Below are 17567 nucleotides of genomic sequence, written 5' to 3' on the forward strand. Positions count from 1 at the left end.
ATGTGTATTTCAGCCCCGTTCTTGCCAGATTCTGTGAGCAGGTGCCTGCCTCTTGCTCACAGCTTGTCTTTGCTTTATATCAGTAAAGTTTTGACTACTACTTTAGGCCAGGCCTCATGCCTCATACCAGGCCTCTGATGCAAGTGCTATGTCTCAGGCTCTCTTCCTACTACACTCCTCCACTTTTTGTCTTTTTATGGGGAGGATGTTTACCCATCGTCCCAGAAAAGCATAATGCATGGACGGAAGATGGCCCAGTGGGCTAAACACTGTACCTGCAAAGAAATTTTCCATAAGTCAGATTGCTACATACCCTGAGGGTTTTTTGCCTTCCACTGCAGAGTGGGGCTTGGAACGCTTGCTGGTTTGAACTAGAACAGAGGTTCCCAATTTCTCTTATTGCATACCCCCTTCCAGATTTACCAGCTGCCCGCATACCCCTACTCTTCTCATCACTGATACTGTGTGTGTTCCTTCTTAGCACTACCTGTCTTGTCTTTAGCCATCTGTCCATACTTCACTGTTACATACAGATATATAGGGAAATGTACACAACTGGGGAAAAAACAATCCTAAATTCAGAACTCAGTTAGAGAGTGAGAGACTGGCCAGTTGCTGGGCAACTGAACTCATGCTGTACAGGGCCTTCACCTCCAATCACAATATGTCAACCTCTCTGTGTATCTATGTTCTTACTGGTACATTCTGAGGTAAATTAACTATTGTATTTTATATAACAAATTCCCACTGAGTTTTAAAGCTTCATCTGAGTAGCCTATTATGAAAATACAATAAATAAAATCCACCATTACACAATTGCTCCCGCGTATTCCCAGAGATGACTCACATGCTCCAAGGGGAACCCATGAACTACAGTAAATGATCCATTCTCTGTGACAAAGTCATTAAATAAAGATTTGAGTACTTCAGTGACTCAGACAGAGGTTTTGGGTCTATTACAGGAGCAGGTGGGTGAGATTTTTTGTGGCCTGCAATCTGCAAGAGGTCAGATTAGATGATCATAATGGTCCCTTCTGACCCCAAAGCTTATGAGTCATCATCAAGGCACTCCGGGGACCCAAAGTATGTTCCTATCATGCTTATGCCTTGGATCCAGGCCTGGATACCAGAGTGATGAGCAGAGAATATATTTGTTTTGTTTTTTATGGTCTAAGACTGCTCTGTTGCCCCCACTCTCTAAGGCACAATGAACAATACTTGTGCCTCAAAGGAACTCTCTCAGTGGGGCCAATTTTGATCAGGCAATTTACACACTCGGTCCTGGGCTGAATTTCTGAAATCCTGAAGGACAAGTGTGACAAAGTGGGATTTTTCCCCTTGTTATGTTGCATATGAGTCTGTCATGTACTAATATTGTGTGTACCTCAGTTTCCCTGCATACTGCACCAATGCCTAGGTGGTAGGAATTGGGTGTGTGACTTTTGCTGAGGCCCTCGGGGCCAGGTGAGGCTGCCCAGCTGCCAGCATGTAAGCTATGGACGATGCCCTTCATAACCTGAGAACCAGGAGGGAGATGTGACCAGGTGACATTTTGCCTGGGTAGTAGGACAAAGCCCGGGGGAGGAGCCATGGGAGGAGCCATGGGAGTGTGGAAGGCCAGGCAGCAGGATTCAAGGCAGTCTCCTGTTTGGGACTTGGAGGGAGGAGTCCAGGGCATCTGGCCCAGGGTTCCCCCAAGATGGACGTGGCTGAAAGTCACTAATTTCCATGCTAACAAGTTCTGTTCTACGCTGTGTACCTGTCGACTAATAAACCTTCTGTTTTATTGGCTGGCTGAGAGTCACATTGACTGTGGAATTGGGGTGCAGAGCCCTCTGGCTTCCCCAGGAGCCCTGCTCAGGCGGACTCGCTGCGGGAAGCGCATGGTGAATGGGGATGCTGAATGCTGAGGTCAGACACAGGAAGGCCAAAGACACATAGGCTTCTTGCCCTGGCAACACTCAGTTAGAGGAAGCATGCTATACCAGAGTCCTGACTGGCTGCATTTGGAGCAGTTCCAGAGCATCGGCCTGGTGACTCCATGACAACAGGTTTCTAGTAAGGACTCAAAGTCTACAGAATATCCTAGAGAGTTTCCAGAGTTTGTTTATCTGTGATAGTTGTCCTCCACTGGGTGACAAATGCCAGGTGTCTCTCCCAGCAAGGATGTTTCCCTAGAATTTGTCAGGTCTTCAGTCACATGGAATGGCTCATTGGACTGGGGTTTGAGAGACAAGTATTCCTGCCCCTTCCACATCTGGAATACCAGTTCCTTTCTCCTCTGAAACTAGTGGATTCCCAGTGGAATTAACCAGAGTTCCTTGTTTTGTAGGGCTCCAGCTGGACTCTGGACCTGAGAAGTGTTAAGAGTTGATGTAAATGGCTGCACAAAGGAAGCCATTTGCTGTGCATAAGTTTCACTGGTCCTACAAACCCCAAGAACTATGCTATTCTTGACTTATCTACGGGCATTTTATTAAACATATGTACAGATACAGATACGTTCTATAATAGCAGGGACTTTTTAATCTTTATCTGCCTCAGCTTTGCCCAATCCGTCTCCATATGGTTTGCATCTGAAAAATCTGGAGGCCATGATCAGCTGTTTCTCCTGGACATCAACTTTTCCAGTAACTGAATGAAGATGCCTACTAAACACTAAAGTTGGCTGACACAGAACAGAGGCATCTACTCTGAAGGAAGAAGCTAGCACAATCAGGCAGAAATAACATCATTTTCTTGCCTTTTGGTGCTGACATCCTGATAGCTCACTCATCTGGACTAGAATGGCTCCAGAGAAGCAAGTCATTGCCCATGAGGCTTAAAGCCAAGGCTGCAACTTTTAATTGTTAGAAGCTCAACTCAGTTTTTCTTGTTGGCTCTTTGGGAAGACCCTGCTGGAAACACGGTCTTTTAGAATTGAGGATCTTACAGCATCTATTTTGGAAAGGGCAATTGTGATCGGGGTCCTAGTGGGGAGCCAGCTGTGGTCAGTCAATTAGGGTAGACAATCCCCATTAAGCTGGTGGATATTCCAATACTTTGATTCACCAAACCAGCATAAAACAGCTTCTTTATTACCTCACTGGTTATTCAGAAGTCCAAGCAACACAGTTCCCTTAAAGTGATCCAGCCTCAGGCCTCCATCCTGATACCCACATCAGATATGATGAAAATGTCTGTAAATCCTATTTCATCATATAAAAGAAAAGGTTCTACCAATCCCAAAGGACTGGACACATTACCTCCCAGGTTAATGCATGTTTCAGATCTTGCCCAAATACACGCTACAGACAATTCTTATTCACTAAACTAACATTTATTAAAAAACAAAAGAGAGAGTATGGTTAAAAGATCAGTATACATACAGACATGAGTTCAATTCATTGAGGTGCAGATTCATAGCAGAGATGGTGAGCTTCGTAGTTGCAAAGAGTTCTTTCAGAAATAGTTCATAGTTTATAGTCCAATATCCAAATATCACATTCAGGGCGGTACCAGCATAACTGGGACCTCAACCTTGCTACTCAAACTTGCCCTGAAGAAGCTTAAGCAAATCTGAGATGACAGAATCAGGACCCAATGATCTTTTATACAATTTCATGTCTTTTAACAAGTTGAAATTTCTCAGGGAACAAAAGGTAATTAGGATGACTTTGAAGGAGGTCCATCACCGGGACTTAGCTATACGAATTAACATAAGGCCATTTGCTTGTTCCTCCACCATTCACAGCACATTTCAAAGAGAGATGAATACTGAGCTATCCCATGTTTACAATTCATTTACATGATAGGATGTTCTTTTGACTTCTGAATTATCAGAATACAGCATAGTCAGGGACTGTTGATTACATTGTCCACCCTATTCATACATATGTAAATATGCAAAAACACAAACATTATCTCCCCACATGCCTTCTGTGGGTTATTTATTTTGCAGGATGTTTAACCCTTTCTAGTCATGCATCACAGCAAAAAAGTCAGTTTTGTCCTTCAACAAGGCACAGAACTCTTGTGTTTGGCTGTTTAGACACTGGGGTTTGTTAGATTATTTCTGTTTTGTTTGAGGCAGTCTCTGAAATCAGGCCACAAAGATGGCATCCTTGTGCCTTTTTGGGAATTACTACTGAACTTGTTTCTTCACATGTATTTTTGATCATGTCTGGCCTACCTCCCCCTGCCCGCCCACCCCTATGGTGGAGAAAGGATCTCCACATAGGGACACCCTTTTCTGACCAGAAAGCAGAATCATCTTGGACATCATCACCATCCTCCCTGTCATCCAGGCTCATAATCTAGTCATCAGCTTCGACTCACACATCTCCCCAGGTCCTCAAAACTAGGCTATGACTAAATCTTGGCAAATCTTTCTGCACAATATTTTAAAGACCTGGCCTTTCCTATGCAGCCACACAGCTAAAATTCTCATCCAAGCTCTCATTTTTCTTCTCAATGACTGCAACATCTTTCTCTATGGCCTTGAAAAATGCAAACTTAAACCACTCTTAGCCATTCAAAATGCTACTGTAAGGATCATTTTCCTAGCCTGCCACTTTGACCACATCACCCCTCTCTTTGCATCCTTCCACTAGCGCCCACGTCTCCCATTACATCAAACAGAAGCTGCTTGCATTCACTTCATGTTCAATCCGATCAACCTGTGATGCTAACCTCCATTGCTGATTTGTAAAATTTTGAAACAAACACCTTTCTTCTTTTTCCCATGCTGCCCCCTCACTATGGAAGGTGCTCCTCAAACATCTGCTAAAGCTCCCTCACTAGCCACCTTCAAATCACTTCTCAAAACTCTGCCTATTTAAAAAAAACTTGACAGTCAGACCACAGCCTATCATGCTGACCAATGTTGCCTCATTGGTTACTTGTACTCCCCATCTGTCTGTATCAATCGGTCTCTTGTCTTATATTTGGACTGTAAAGTCCATGGGGCAGGGATTGCCTTCTGTACTGTTTATACAGTGCCTATCACATTGTGGTCCTAGGCACTATGGTAATACTAATAATAAGCAAGTAATAGCAGCAACATCATCATCTAGGGATGGAATAGTCTTAGCTGGATCTCCCGTTCCATTTCGATAACTACCCCTCCTCCACGCATGACACTGCTGGAAGGCGGGAGGGGGGATGGGAGGGGGCAACATTTAGTCATCCACAGGATTTCTTAGGTCTTATGATGTGGGTTTCTTTTTTGTCTTTTGTTGGTTACAAGAAGTGGCTGGAGAGTGCTCATCACCGGTCCTCTAGTCTTCTGCTCTAACAGTGTGGACCCATGAGTGTTTGACTGGAGTGCTGAGTTCCTTCTCCTGTCTAGTGAAAGGGGACTTATCTAGCCTCTCACACAGGAGTCACCCCGCAACACTAATTCAAGATGACTGTTTATAGGTGGAGAACTCAATAGATTTTCTGATTCATACATTTTATGGCCAGACAGACCCTTATGTTTATCTAATCTGACCTGTATAATGAATTACTCAAAGTTCTGTATTAATATGCCTAGTAAGGAATCTATTTGTCAAAAAACATTTCCTGGATCTTTTTTGTTGTCTATATTGTTACGGACATACTTGCTGACAGGTATTTTGAAATAAATTACCAAAATAATTGAAACTGGCATGATTAGTGTGTGTTATTTTGACAAATAAAACATGCAGAATTTTGCAGAATTTAAAAATAATGTGTGCAGAATTTTTAATTTTTTGGCACCAAATTCCCACAGGAGTAATTTTGCTTTATTATAGTCAGGGCTGCTAGCACTGCTTATTAAGATTGCCCAACCCTTCCCATTACAAAACCTTTGTTTTGGTGATTTATAGCGTTGACAAACTAACCATTTGAGCTGAAATTTTCCATGCTGGGTATCTGCCTCAGGATGAATATTTTGGGGAAATTTCAACCAAAATTATTTAGTAGCTTTTTCCAAGAACAAGACCAGGGAAAAAATGTTTTACAATCTTAAATTCTGGTGACCTTCCTTTTCTTTAAGATACTCTAAAGCAGTGATTTTCACAGGCGATAAGAAGGAACTATGGGGGCGTTGGGGTATATATCCAGCCCCATGAAGGCGCCACTTCAGGGGGCTCCACAGCCGACCCACTGGGTGTTGCTAGGGTAAAAATTCTCCGACGATCGTGCATGCAGCGCGCACACACCTAATTGGAATCGATATGAGCAAGCACTTGAAGAAGAACAGGGCTTTAATTTAATGTAATGGGCTTGGGGCTGTCAGTCCCACGGAGCTGACAGCTCACAACCCTCATGTAACTACCTTGCAAGACCCTGAGGGATCACAACCCCCAGTTTGAGAACCCCTGCTCTACGCTTTGGAGCAGGGACTTGAAATTAAGCAGATGGCATCAGGATACGCCTTTCACTGTCCCCATAAAAAAACTGCCCAAATTTAGCCAAGTTATAAGCTTTATTAAAAAATTTCAGTGCACAAATGTATAGAAGAAACTTGCTAGAACTTCACAGCCAACCTGCGGCTGAACAGGACTTTCCCAGAAATTGCAGCTTGGGGATGGGGGAGGAGTACTCTGGGAGAGAAGAAGAGATACACTGGGACTGCCTAGGCAAGGAGACTGGTAGCCACTTGGGCAGCGGAGGAAGGAATAAGGAGCTAGGGTACAGGGAGGGAACCGGGAGTGGCTAGGAAAAGACTGGGACAAGGAGCAAAGGGGAAAGATACTGCAACTGGACACGTAGTCCAGAGAGGGAGGAAAGGAGCGGTACAGTTGAAAACATATGCAAATTAGTCCACTTTAATAAAGCAATCCCAGTCTGCCATATAACTAACATATCGCCATCATTATTTACCACTCCACTAAATTTTGTGTCATCTGCAAACTTTACCAAACAAAGATTTTAATTTTTCCTCCCACGACATTGATATTGAATAGCACTGGCAAAGAACAGATCCCTGTGAAATCTCTCTAGAAATATCCCTATTGGATAATTCCTAATGTACATTTAGAGATTTATCAATTAGCCAGTTTTTAATCCATTTAACAGGGCTACATTAATATATCAGCATTATACAAAATCAATCAGTATGTTATGTGGTCAAATATTTAAGTTAATTTTACCAGTCTACTTTGTACTCTCCATCAAAAAAAATTATATGAACTTTGACGTGACCTGTTTTCCGTAAAACCATGCTAATTAGCACTAATTATGCCACTAACTTTTAATTCTATACTTATTTTCTCTCTCATAGCCTTTCCATGATTTTGCTCAGAATCAATGTCTGACTAACTTACATTCCTCAGGCTAGAAGATAAAAAGGCACTTCTAGCTAATAGGTTTCATCTTTCTTCTTTTGCTGCATTATTGTCCACCAAGCTGTAGGAGGACGGGAGAGAACAGTAATAGAAACTCTCTAGCCAAACTAAAAAATGACCAAAACCCCCTGGAAAAGTAGGCATTTTTCCAAATACGTACAAAGTTTCCTGCTATGACTGGATAGTTCTGACTCAATACAAGCAAGCCCTGGGAGAGTTTCATAGAAATAATAAAATATTTAGCCCCAGCTAAATCCAAAACTAAGAGGATGTAAGAAAATCCAGGGTAGGATTACCGGATAGGGACAGAACGCAGAGCGTAGATGTGACAATTCATTTATGCTGGGTTATAATGCACAGAATGCTCTACTATTGAGAGTTGCAGGAGGAGCTGGTAGCAACCCCTAGATTTAGGTTTTCTAATTCTTACTATAAAAGATTCTTGTGATTTTTTGAGATGCCTTAACACCTCCATTGTTTGCAGGAGGCCTTTGAAATTTGACAGGGAGAAAGTTCTCAGGCTTGAAAGATGCCTTTCAAGCTTGGCAGAGTTATTAACTGTTAAATTACCATTTCTCTTCTTTCAGGTTCTGTTCACATACTTAATTTCCACGAGGAAAGGAAGGAACAGGAACATTCTAAAGAGACAAGCCACTAAAACAGCAGCAGACACTAGGAGCTCCCAGAGCAGCTGTAGTGACAGGGAATGTGTACAGGCGCCTTTCACCTCTGGAGAATGGAGAGGAGAGCATGCCCCAAATTACATTCCCCTCAGTAACTCCCCTGATCCAACACCTGGTGCCAGCAGCCCATTCCCCTTTGAGATAGCAGCCTTCTGCTGTTAGCTAATTTAGTACTCCTGGGGGATTCTGCACCCATACGGGGGCGCAGAATTCATATGCATTTTCTGTGCCCCCCCCCCACACACACACACACAGAAAAAGGCAAAAATAAATCTGCCGGGGGACACACGCCTCTTCCCCAGCACCCCATCTGTTCCAGTGTGCCTGGTGCAGCCTCAGAGACGGGGGCTGGGCATGCGTGCCTGCGTGATCACCGTCGGGGGCGGGGCTGGGCGTATGTGCGTGCCAACAAGCGAGAGAGAGACAGAGAGAAAGAGAGACACATTGTCCCTCTCTCTTGCGATTGCAGCTCCCTGGCATGTAAGGGTAGGGCTTTTCATTATGCATCAGGCAGGCTAGAGGCACAAATGCAGCAGCCTGCCTGAGTTAATTGATCTCATTCTCTGAGGCAGAAATGTAGCAGCCTGCCTATTGTTCCTATTGTTAGTTAACCGCTCCCATTCTCAGTCAATTCCCTCAGGAGGGTGAAAATTTAACCGTTAAAAACGGTGAAAATTTTAAGATCCCTACATTGCCAGAGTGATGTAAAAGAGTTTTATTATAAATGACAGTAAGGGAATCCTCACCTAGGAAGATCTATGCACTTTCTCACCTTTCTCCTGTGCCAAAGTGGCACAATGAGGTTAAATTACAGATCAGGATTTATTTTACTTACCCATTTAAAAAAAAAAAAAAAAAAAAAGACTGAGGGCAAATAAAACATTTGCCAAGCAGTCAATAAAATGTCAGGAGACTCAGAACCAAGCACTTCCCAAAGTACCCAGTCAGGTCCAGGACAATGATTAGCAGAACTGTATGACTTTCATGTGTGAAAGTCTGAGCAATTTAAAATGGTAGTTACTCTTTTTTTTTTTTTTTGGTGTTCTGTAATGTAATTTAAATGAAAATCCAGGATTCTAACTGGAATGCAGGGTATTAGTTACCAAGTGTTTGTAATTTAACTTTCACGTGTTTAGGAAATGCTGAATAGTTATTGTGACTTTTCTGTATTGTAGTTTAAATAAATTACCACAACAATGAAACTGGTGTGATGATATTGCATTATTTTGACAAATAAAATATGCAGAATTTTGAATTTTTTGGCGCATAATTTTTATTGGGGGGGGGGGCGCAGAATCCCCCCAGGAGTAGCTAATGTAGTTCTTTTTTTTTGTTGGTTTCCTGCACCCTCCTTCCGCCCCCCCATAGATTCTAATGCCAGACGGGACCATTCTGATCACATAGTCTGACCTCCTCTAAAACACAGACCTTCCCCAAAAATTAATCCTAATCCTGTAGCCCAAGTGGCTGAAGTCCATGCTGAAGATTCAGTATTTAAAAACCCGATTCATAACAGAACAGTTGTTATAGCTGTTACATAAAGAATCTGGTTTACCTTTTGACTTTCAAAACGAGGAAATTATACACAAAAAGCTACATTAAAAGGAAGTTTATGTTTCAGAGCATTCAGCATTCCCTTTCACACCGTGCACTTCCTGCAGTGAGTCTGCCCGGGTGGGGTTCCTGGGGAAGCCAGAGAGCTCTGCACCCCAACTCTGGAGTCAGACGTGACTCTCAGCCAGATGGTAAAACAGAAGGTTTATTAGTTAACAGGAACACAGCGTAGGACAGAACTTGTTAGCACAGAAAACAGTGACTTTCAGCCAAGTCCATCTTGGGGGGAAGAAAGACCAGAGCCCGGGCTCTGGTCCTCCCCCTGAGCCCCAAACCAGCCGAGACTGACTTGCTTCCAGCTGTCTAGCCCCTGCCCTGCCCGTTGCTTCTCCTCCAACCTTTGTCTCACTTCCCGGGCCAAAAGTCTCCTGGTCGCATCCCCCTCCTGGGTCTCAGGTTATGAAGGGACAGCCATAGCATTGGTGTAGGCAGCTGGAGCAACCCCCACAGAAGTCACACATCCTTATTCCCACAACCTAGACATTGGTGCAATACACAGGGAAACTGAGGCACACACAAAAAGAACAGGATTACCTGTGGCACCTTAGAGACTAACAAATTTATTTGAGCATAAGCTTTCGCGGGCTACAGCCCACTTCATTGGATGCAACAGACACAGCATTCATGCAAAACAGTAAGACTCACATAGGCTCACACACAACATAACAAGGGAAAATCCCTACTTTGTCACACTCCGCATCCACCATTTTTTCCCCGTGGGTGCTCCAGACCCGGAGCATCCATGGAGTTGGCACCTATGTTTCAGGAGCTCTGACACTGACTTCCTGTGTGGCCTTGGATAAATCATATAATCTCATTTATAAAAAAAGGATAATACTTCCTATCTCCTACCCTTTGTTAGTCTGTTCTTTCTAGTTTGTAAGCTCTTCTGGACAGGGCCTCTAGGTGCTACTGTAATACAAATGAAAAAAGATCTCTTTCAAAGTACATTTCATGGGACTTTCATATTTCAGAATGAGCAGACATGATAAGCATATCCCATGTCATTCCCACATCCCCAATTACACTCTCATTCAGTAGAACACTGTGCTGAAACATCTTACTATGAACTATTTTATTTTATAGGTAACGTTTGCACAAAGCAGACGTTCACTTTTTACTAGGATATACCTTTAGTTTAAAGACCATCAGCCTCAGGCCTTGGCTATTTCCTTATAAATGACGGAATGATAATTATCTGAAACATTTCCACATTTTGTCCCACTATGAAATTACAGAGCAAAATCCTCTTACTAGGCCCACCTGGCACAAGCAACAAGCAATGATCCCAAACCTCAGACCCACTGAAACACTTCAGTGTGTTGTGCTTGGCTAGCAAAGAGCACACAGGCACTAAAGAAACTCCAGCTGGGTAACAGGGAGGCTGCTGTGCAACACGGGTTCAAGGAAGCACTTCATTCTGGCGTCCCAATCGCTGCACTGGCTACGCGCTGAATTGCCTTAACGCTGGAGATTCAACGACTTGGCTACAGTAACACAGGAACTCTGGTAAAGCCGGACATAGAACCCAGATCTCCCAATCACAGTCCACAGCCATAAGCACAAGACAGTCCTTCCTCCGTCCCAGCACCCCAGCAAGCTACTAGTTGAAATTTCCCGTTGTAGTTTAAAAAGCTACCTGTAATTTCTTTTATGCACACCCCTCCCTCCCCACCACACAGAAAATGGTTAGATTAACAGAGTTCCAACCGCATTAAAATCTAACCCTACACTAACTTGAAATCATGTTAGTATTACGGGATGTTTACAAGCAGTAAATTAAACAGACGATAAAAATGTTCAAGAACGAATACAAACCTTTCTCATCATATGTGCAGCTGCCTGCCAGCCTCGGGTGCCGATGTGTTTGTTAAATGAGATGTTGAGGTGCGTTGCTGACTCATAATACTCAATCATGTCAAATAATGCTGAGGCACCCTGGAAAACAAAGAGGAAAAGAAACTGTAAAGTTGACACAAGATTGTGGAGACATTCAGCAGAGGCTCTGGGAAGCCGTCACAGACATTAGCTTCTCATTTCCAGTAAGTAACCTGCACAGAAACAATCCACTAAGCTAGCGGCTTGCTAATACATAGAGGGAGACCTGGAGAGAAAAAAAAATGGTTATTAACCTTCCGTAACTGTTGTTCTTTGAAACGCGTTGCTCATGTCCATTCCACTTGTATTTCTAGGGTGTAATGACTAAGTTCAAGGAGTTCCTGCCATCTAGGACTGAGTTCTCAGCTCCAGCCGAGGAGGGCAGAGCAGTGGCAAAAGCGTCCCTGCAAACAGCATTAGATGTGGCGGACTCTGCTCCATGAACCATAACCTCGGCTGTGGTCATGAGGAGGAGCTCATGGCTGCAGGCCTCAGGCCTCCCATATGAAGTGCAGTGGACTATTCAGGACCTTCCTTTTGAGGGCATGTCTCTCTTTTCAGAGCAGATGGACTCTAAACAACTACACAGAGTGAAGGATTCGAGAATCACTCTGAAGTTCCTCAAATTACACATGCCGGCGCCGCTGAGAAAGCACTTTAAGCCCCAGCCATTGCCCAGTTTCTACCAGCCTCCGTCGAGGCAGGATTACAGTAGGAGGCAGGGCCTAAGCAGGCCTTTTGATGGTACACCCGTGGATGGCATACCAGGACAGTGTCTGGATCCACTCCCACCAATTTTTATCAACTGGCTATCCCACTACTATTGGGCATAGCCCCACATCACCTCAGACTGCTACGTACGATAGAACTGGAATACACCCTGCACGTCAGTTCTTCCCCTCCTTCCTACCCTCTCTCTCCATCCCTCTTCAGGGACTCTTCTCGCAAGCAACTTTTACTCCAGGAAGTGCGAATGCTCCTGCAAGTGGGAGCAGTAGAGGAGGTTCCTCTGGTGCGACGGGGCAGGGGGTTTTACTCCTGGTATTTCCTAATCCCAAAGGCCAATGGAAGTCTCAGACTCATCCTGGACCTGTGAAATCTCAACATATTCATGAAGAAGCTGACGTTCTACATGGTCTCCTTGGTCACCATTATCGCATCTCTGGATTCAGGGGACTGGTATGCTGCTTTCAATTTGAAGGACGCCTACTTCCGTATTTCAATCTTCCAAGGCCACAGAAAATGCCTCCATTTCGTGGTGAACCAAGTGCACCACCAGTTCACTGTACTTCCATTTGGCCTTTCAGCAGGTTTTCATAAAGTGTGTGGCAGTTGTCGCAGTCTTCTTGAGGAAGCAAAGGGTTCAGGTTTACCCTTACCTTGTTGACTGGCTGGTCAAAGGTTGGTCCAAGGCCCAGGTGGAGGAAAATGTAAGGTTGATACTGTCAACCTTCAAAGAGTTAGGCCAGTTGATAAACATGCAGAAAATCGACACTCGTCAGTTAAAAGAATAGAATTTATAGGGGCGGGCCTCAACTTGGTCCAGGCCAGAGCATTTCTTCCAGAGATCCAGTTCCGGGCCCTAGGCATGATCATAGAAAGCCTCAGACACCACCCAACCACCACGGCAAGAACCTGCCTAAAACTCCTGGGGCACATGGCCTCATGCACTTATGTGATGCAGCATGCGAGATTATGACTCAGACCTCTCCAGGCTTACCTGGCATCAGTGTACCGGATGGGCCAGGATCGTTTGGACATGGTTGTCACACTTCCCCATTCAGTAATCACCACCCTCCTTTGATGGTTGGACCCAAGGGCAGTATGTGCAGATGTCCCCTTCTCGAGACATCATCTGGCAATATTTCTAGTCATTGACTCATCTGGGCTGAGTTGGGGGGGCTCATCTGGGGGTACTCAGGACCCAGGGCCGCTGGTCCCAAGAGAGCTCTTGCTACACATCAACGTGAGGGAACTCAGAGCGGTGTACCTTGCCTGCCAAAAGTTCCAGCCCCACCTGGAGGGCAAATACGTATCGATACTTACAGACAACATGACAGCGATGTTCTATATGAACACACAGGATGGTGAGTGTTTCTCTCACCTATGCCAGGAAGCCCTTTGCCTGTGGGAATTCTGCATAACCCACTCAAGCCACCTCAAAGCCTCCTATTTTCTGGGGGCACAGAATGAGTTAGCGGATTGCCTAAGCAGATCTTTCTCCAATCACAAGTGCTCCATTCAATCAGAAATCATGAAGGACATTTTCCAGAGGTGGGGAGCTCCCCAGATAGACTTGTTTGATATGAGACACAACAGGAAGCGTCTGCAGTTCTGCTCCTTCCTGAATATCAGCCCAGGTTCGCTCACAGATACGCTTCTTCTCCCTTGGAAAGACCATCTCTTTTATGCATTTCCTCCCATTCCACTCCTACACAAGTTCCTGCTGAAGGTCAAGAAGAAAGGCACGAGCCTGATCCTAACAGCCGTGGCCTGGCCACGTCCACACTGGTTCACCACCCTTCTGGACCTCTTGGTGGAATCACTAATCTGATCTCCCAGGATCACGTCTGTCTATGACCTCTGAACCTCAAGTCCCTTCATCTCACAGCCTGGAAGCTCCACGGCTGAACCCCTTGGAGCTAGCATGCTCCAGGGCAGTTCAAGAAGTCCTTGTAGGGAGCAGGACACCATCCACTACAGCTACGTACCTGGCAGAGTGTAAAAGGTTCTCAATCTGGTCAGCGCAGAAAGGTGTTTCACCCACGCGGTCATCAGTGCCATTAATTCTGGACTACTTACTACACCTGAAGCAGCAAATGCTATCGGTGTCATCGATTAGAGTCCACCTGGCTGCAATTTTGGCGTTGCACACATGGGTACATGGCCAGTCCGTCTTTGCAAACTTGATCTGTACTCATTTCTTCAAATGCCTGGATAGACTATATCCCCAAATATGACAATCAATCCCACTCTGGGATCTCAACCTGATATTGTTGAGGCTCATGGGTTCCCCATTCGAGCCCTTGGCAATGTGTTCTCTCCTCTACTTGTCCTGAAAGATGGCACTTCTGGTGGCCATTACTTCAGACAGAAGGGTCTCAGAGATGAGGGCTCTGACTTCAGAACCTCCTTACACTGTATTCTGCGCTCTCACCCAACCTTCCTCCCGAAGGTGGTTTTGCAATTCCACAGTAACCAGGACATGTTCCTTCCGGTTTTCGATCTGAAACCACATGCCAATAGCCAGGAGCAAAGGCTTCACTCACTAGATGTCAGATGTACGCTTGCCTTCTACGTAGAAAGGACTAAGCTGTTTAGGAAGATCACTCAGCTTTTTGTGGTGGTGGCAGACAGGATAAAAGGTCTCCCAGTCGTAGCCAAGAGGATTTAATTGTGGATCATCTCTTGTATTTGCATGTGCTACGACCTGGCAAAAGTCCTTGCTCTGGCCCTGATGGCACACTCCATGGGGGAGCAAGCGTCCTCAGCTGCTTTTTGGCACAGATTCCCATCCAGAATATCTGTAGGGCAGCAACCTGGTCTTCGGTCCACACCTTTGCGACTCATATGCCATCACTCAGCAGGCCAGAGACCATGCTGGATTTGGCAGAATCATGCTACAGGTCTGCTTGCCATTGAACTCCAAACCCTCCTCCTACATCTGCTTTGGAGTCACCTACATTGGAATGGACATTAGCAAGCACTCGAAGAAGAAAAACAGTTACTAACCTTCCGTAACTGTTGGAATGGACATGAGCAACACATCTCGAAGGACAACAGTTACGGAAGGTTAATAACTGTTGTCCTTCGAGATGTGTTGCTCATGTCCATTCCAACAGTTACGGAAGGTTAGTAACTGTTTTTCTTCTTCGAGTGCTTGCTAATGTCCATTCCGATATCCACCCTCCTACTTCTGTCGGAGTTAGCTGGCAAGAAGGAACTAAGAGGGTGGCAGGTCAGCAGGACTATGTATATCAGCATTATAAGGGCACAACTCCAGGGGGCACCAGAGCCGACCTGATGGATACCACTGAAGGAAAAGCTTTCCAGCGACGGTGCACGCAGCACGCGCACGCCTACATTGGAATGGACATGAGCAAGGACTCAAAGAAGAGCCCCACCATGACGGGATCCCCAAGGTGCAGTCTGGGACTGTGGAATCGATGTGCCCCCTTAACTCTCCAGCCTGGGTTGTCTGACACAATGCTTTGCTAGCGACAAGCAACAAATCCTTCCAGGCACTGTTATAACTCAGCACAACCGCATGTGGAGCCCCACACCCAGCTGGATTGCATGAATGTTCCCAGAGCCACTCATGAATCACACAGAGAAAGGCATCAGCCAAATCCCCCCAGCTCCCAGCCTTGTACCTCAAGAATATACCATCTTGCACTGCTCAAGACAAGCAGTGCAAGTTTATTAATTGGTTCCCCATTTCATCAATGGAAAATGGATATATACCAGCCTTTGTAAACCTGATCAGATTTACCGAACACTTCGGGCAACCTCACCGGTAAAGATAAACGGTAAAAAAAAGTTTGACTACAAAAGATAGATTTTAAGTGACAGGCAAAAAGTCATAGTTAGTTACCAAAATAAAATAAAATATAAGCACGCAGTCTACACTCTCAACCCTATTAGCCTGGGCAACATCTAGATTAAGCAGTTTTTCTCACCCCACTGGATATTGCAGTTCATAGTACACAGATTTCACCCTTGAAACCTGGGCCAGTCTCCTCTGTTGGAGTCTTCTGAGCATCCTTGTTGCTTGCAGCACAGGTGTGGGGAAGAGAAAAGGCTAAGCATGGGGCCACTGTGTTCTGTTTTATACCCTTAGTCCCATGTGCTTGCAGAACACAAGTCCAGGCATGGCTGGTGGGCATTGAGCCCCAGTCATGGTTGAGCAATTCCCTAATGTGGCCTCGTGCAGGTGAGTCATTGCATTGTAGCTCCCTTGCTGGACAATGGCTGGTGATGTATATTCAGCACCCATTTGGGCGCTGGTTACCTCCCTTGTCATTGTCTCTAAAGGGCTAGTATCTGGGCACTTCCCAAACCCATAGCATATTTTAGTGACAATCATACAACACAATTCTCATAACTTCCATTTAAATATGTGTATTATTAATGCATATGAACAGTGGGTTTCAGCAGATCATAACCTTTCTTACGATACCTTATATAGGATGCTTTATATGCAATATCACAGTTATATGTAAAATGAGGAATATGGGGCTACAGGGTGCTCCCCCAAGGTACAGAATGTCACACCCACAATACCTTTAACAAGTTCATCCAGCAGTTAAGTCACCAGCAGTTCTTTTCAGAAAAGCAATGAGCAGCACCCCAGAATTCCTCAAAATACTGGGAAACTGCCAAGCCAGCAACCCTTCCAAAGATCTAGATTATTCCAGCGGGCCTGGTGGCTGCACAACCTATCATAGCTAACGTCCCATTCAGCAATTCTAATCTGGCATACACCACAGTAGGAGCATGGGAGCCACCCGGAGGGGAGGGATAGCTCAGTGGTTTGAGCATTGGCCTGCTAAATCCAGGGTTGTGAGTTCAATCCGTGAGGGGGCCATTTAGGGATCTGGGGCAAAAATCTGTCTGGGGATTGGTCCTGCTTTGAGCAGGGGGTTGGACTAGATGACCTCCTAATATTCTAGGATTCTATGACTCTGGGCACAGAGCTCGCCAACGGGAGAGTGTGCGTGTGTGTGTGGGGACAGATGGGTTCCTGGTGACGAGGAGTGGGGAGCCAAGAAGGGGGGGGGTGAAGGGGGAGCTGGGCTCCTGGCAGCAGGGAACGGGGAGGGGGAGCAGCCCCGCTTAAGTTGGTGGAAGCACTCCCTGGTGAGAATGCACACCACCTACAGAAGGAGGGCAGTGTGTACATGAACCACTGCAATAATTACTGTTGTGGTTGTAAGTCATCTTAACATTGGTCGACTTAAATTTCTAGTGTAAACATGCCCTGAGAAGGAAGCTTTCGCTATCAAGTTGGCTCCCTGAGGTATAATGTTCAAGGTAGTCCCCTTTCCCTAGTCATAAACCATGCGCCCCTGTACAGAGTACACTCCATGGACTCAAA

The 17567-nt window shown here is 45.2% G+C and overlaps 1 protein-coding gene across 2 annotated transcripts in view; it reads right to left on the reverse strand.

The window, feature by feature from the left end:
• PPP1R37 (protein phosphatase 1 regulatory subunit 37) overlaps positions 1-17567 on the reverse strand; it is a 135676-nt gene that overhangs the window by 53883 nt on the left and 64226 nt on the right. For both annotated transcript variants that reach the window (XM_042844468.2, XM_005295686.5), the window contains exon 5: positions 11411-11530. In XM_042844468.2, the coding sequence (XP_042700402.2) occupies positions 11411-11530 (120 nt within the window). The remainder of the gene's footprint in view (positions 1-11410; positions 11531-17567) is intronic.

Source organism: Chrysemys picta, chromosome 17 (genome assembly GCF_011386835.1).
Source record: "Chrysemys picta bellii isolate R12L10 chromosome 17, ASM1138683v2, whole genome shotgun sequence".
NCBI classification, from domain to species: Eukaryota; Metazoa; Chordata; order Testudines; family Emydidae; genus Chrysemys; species Chrysemys picta.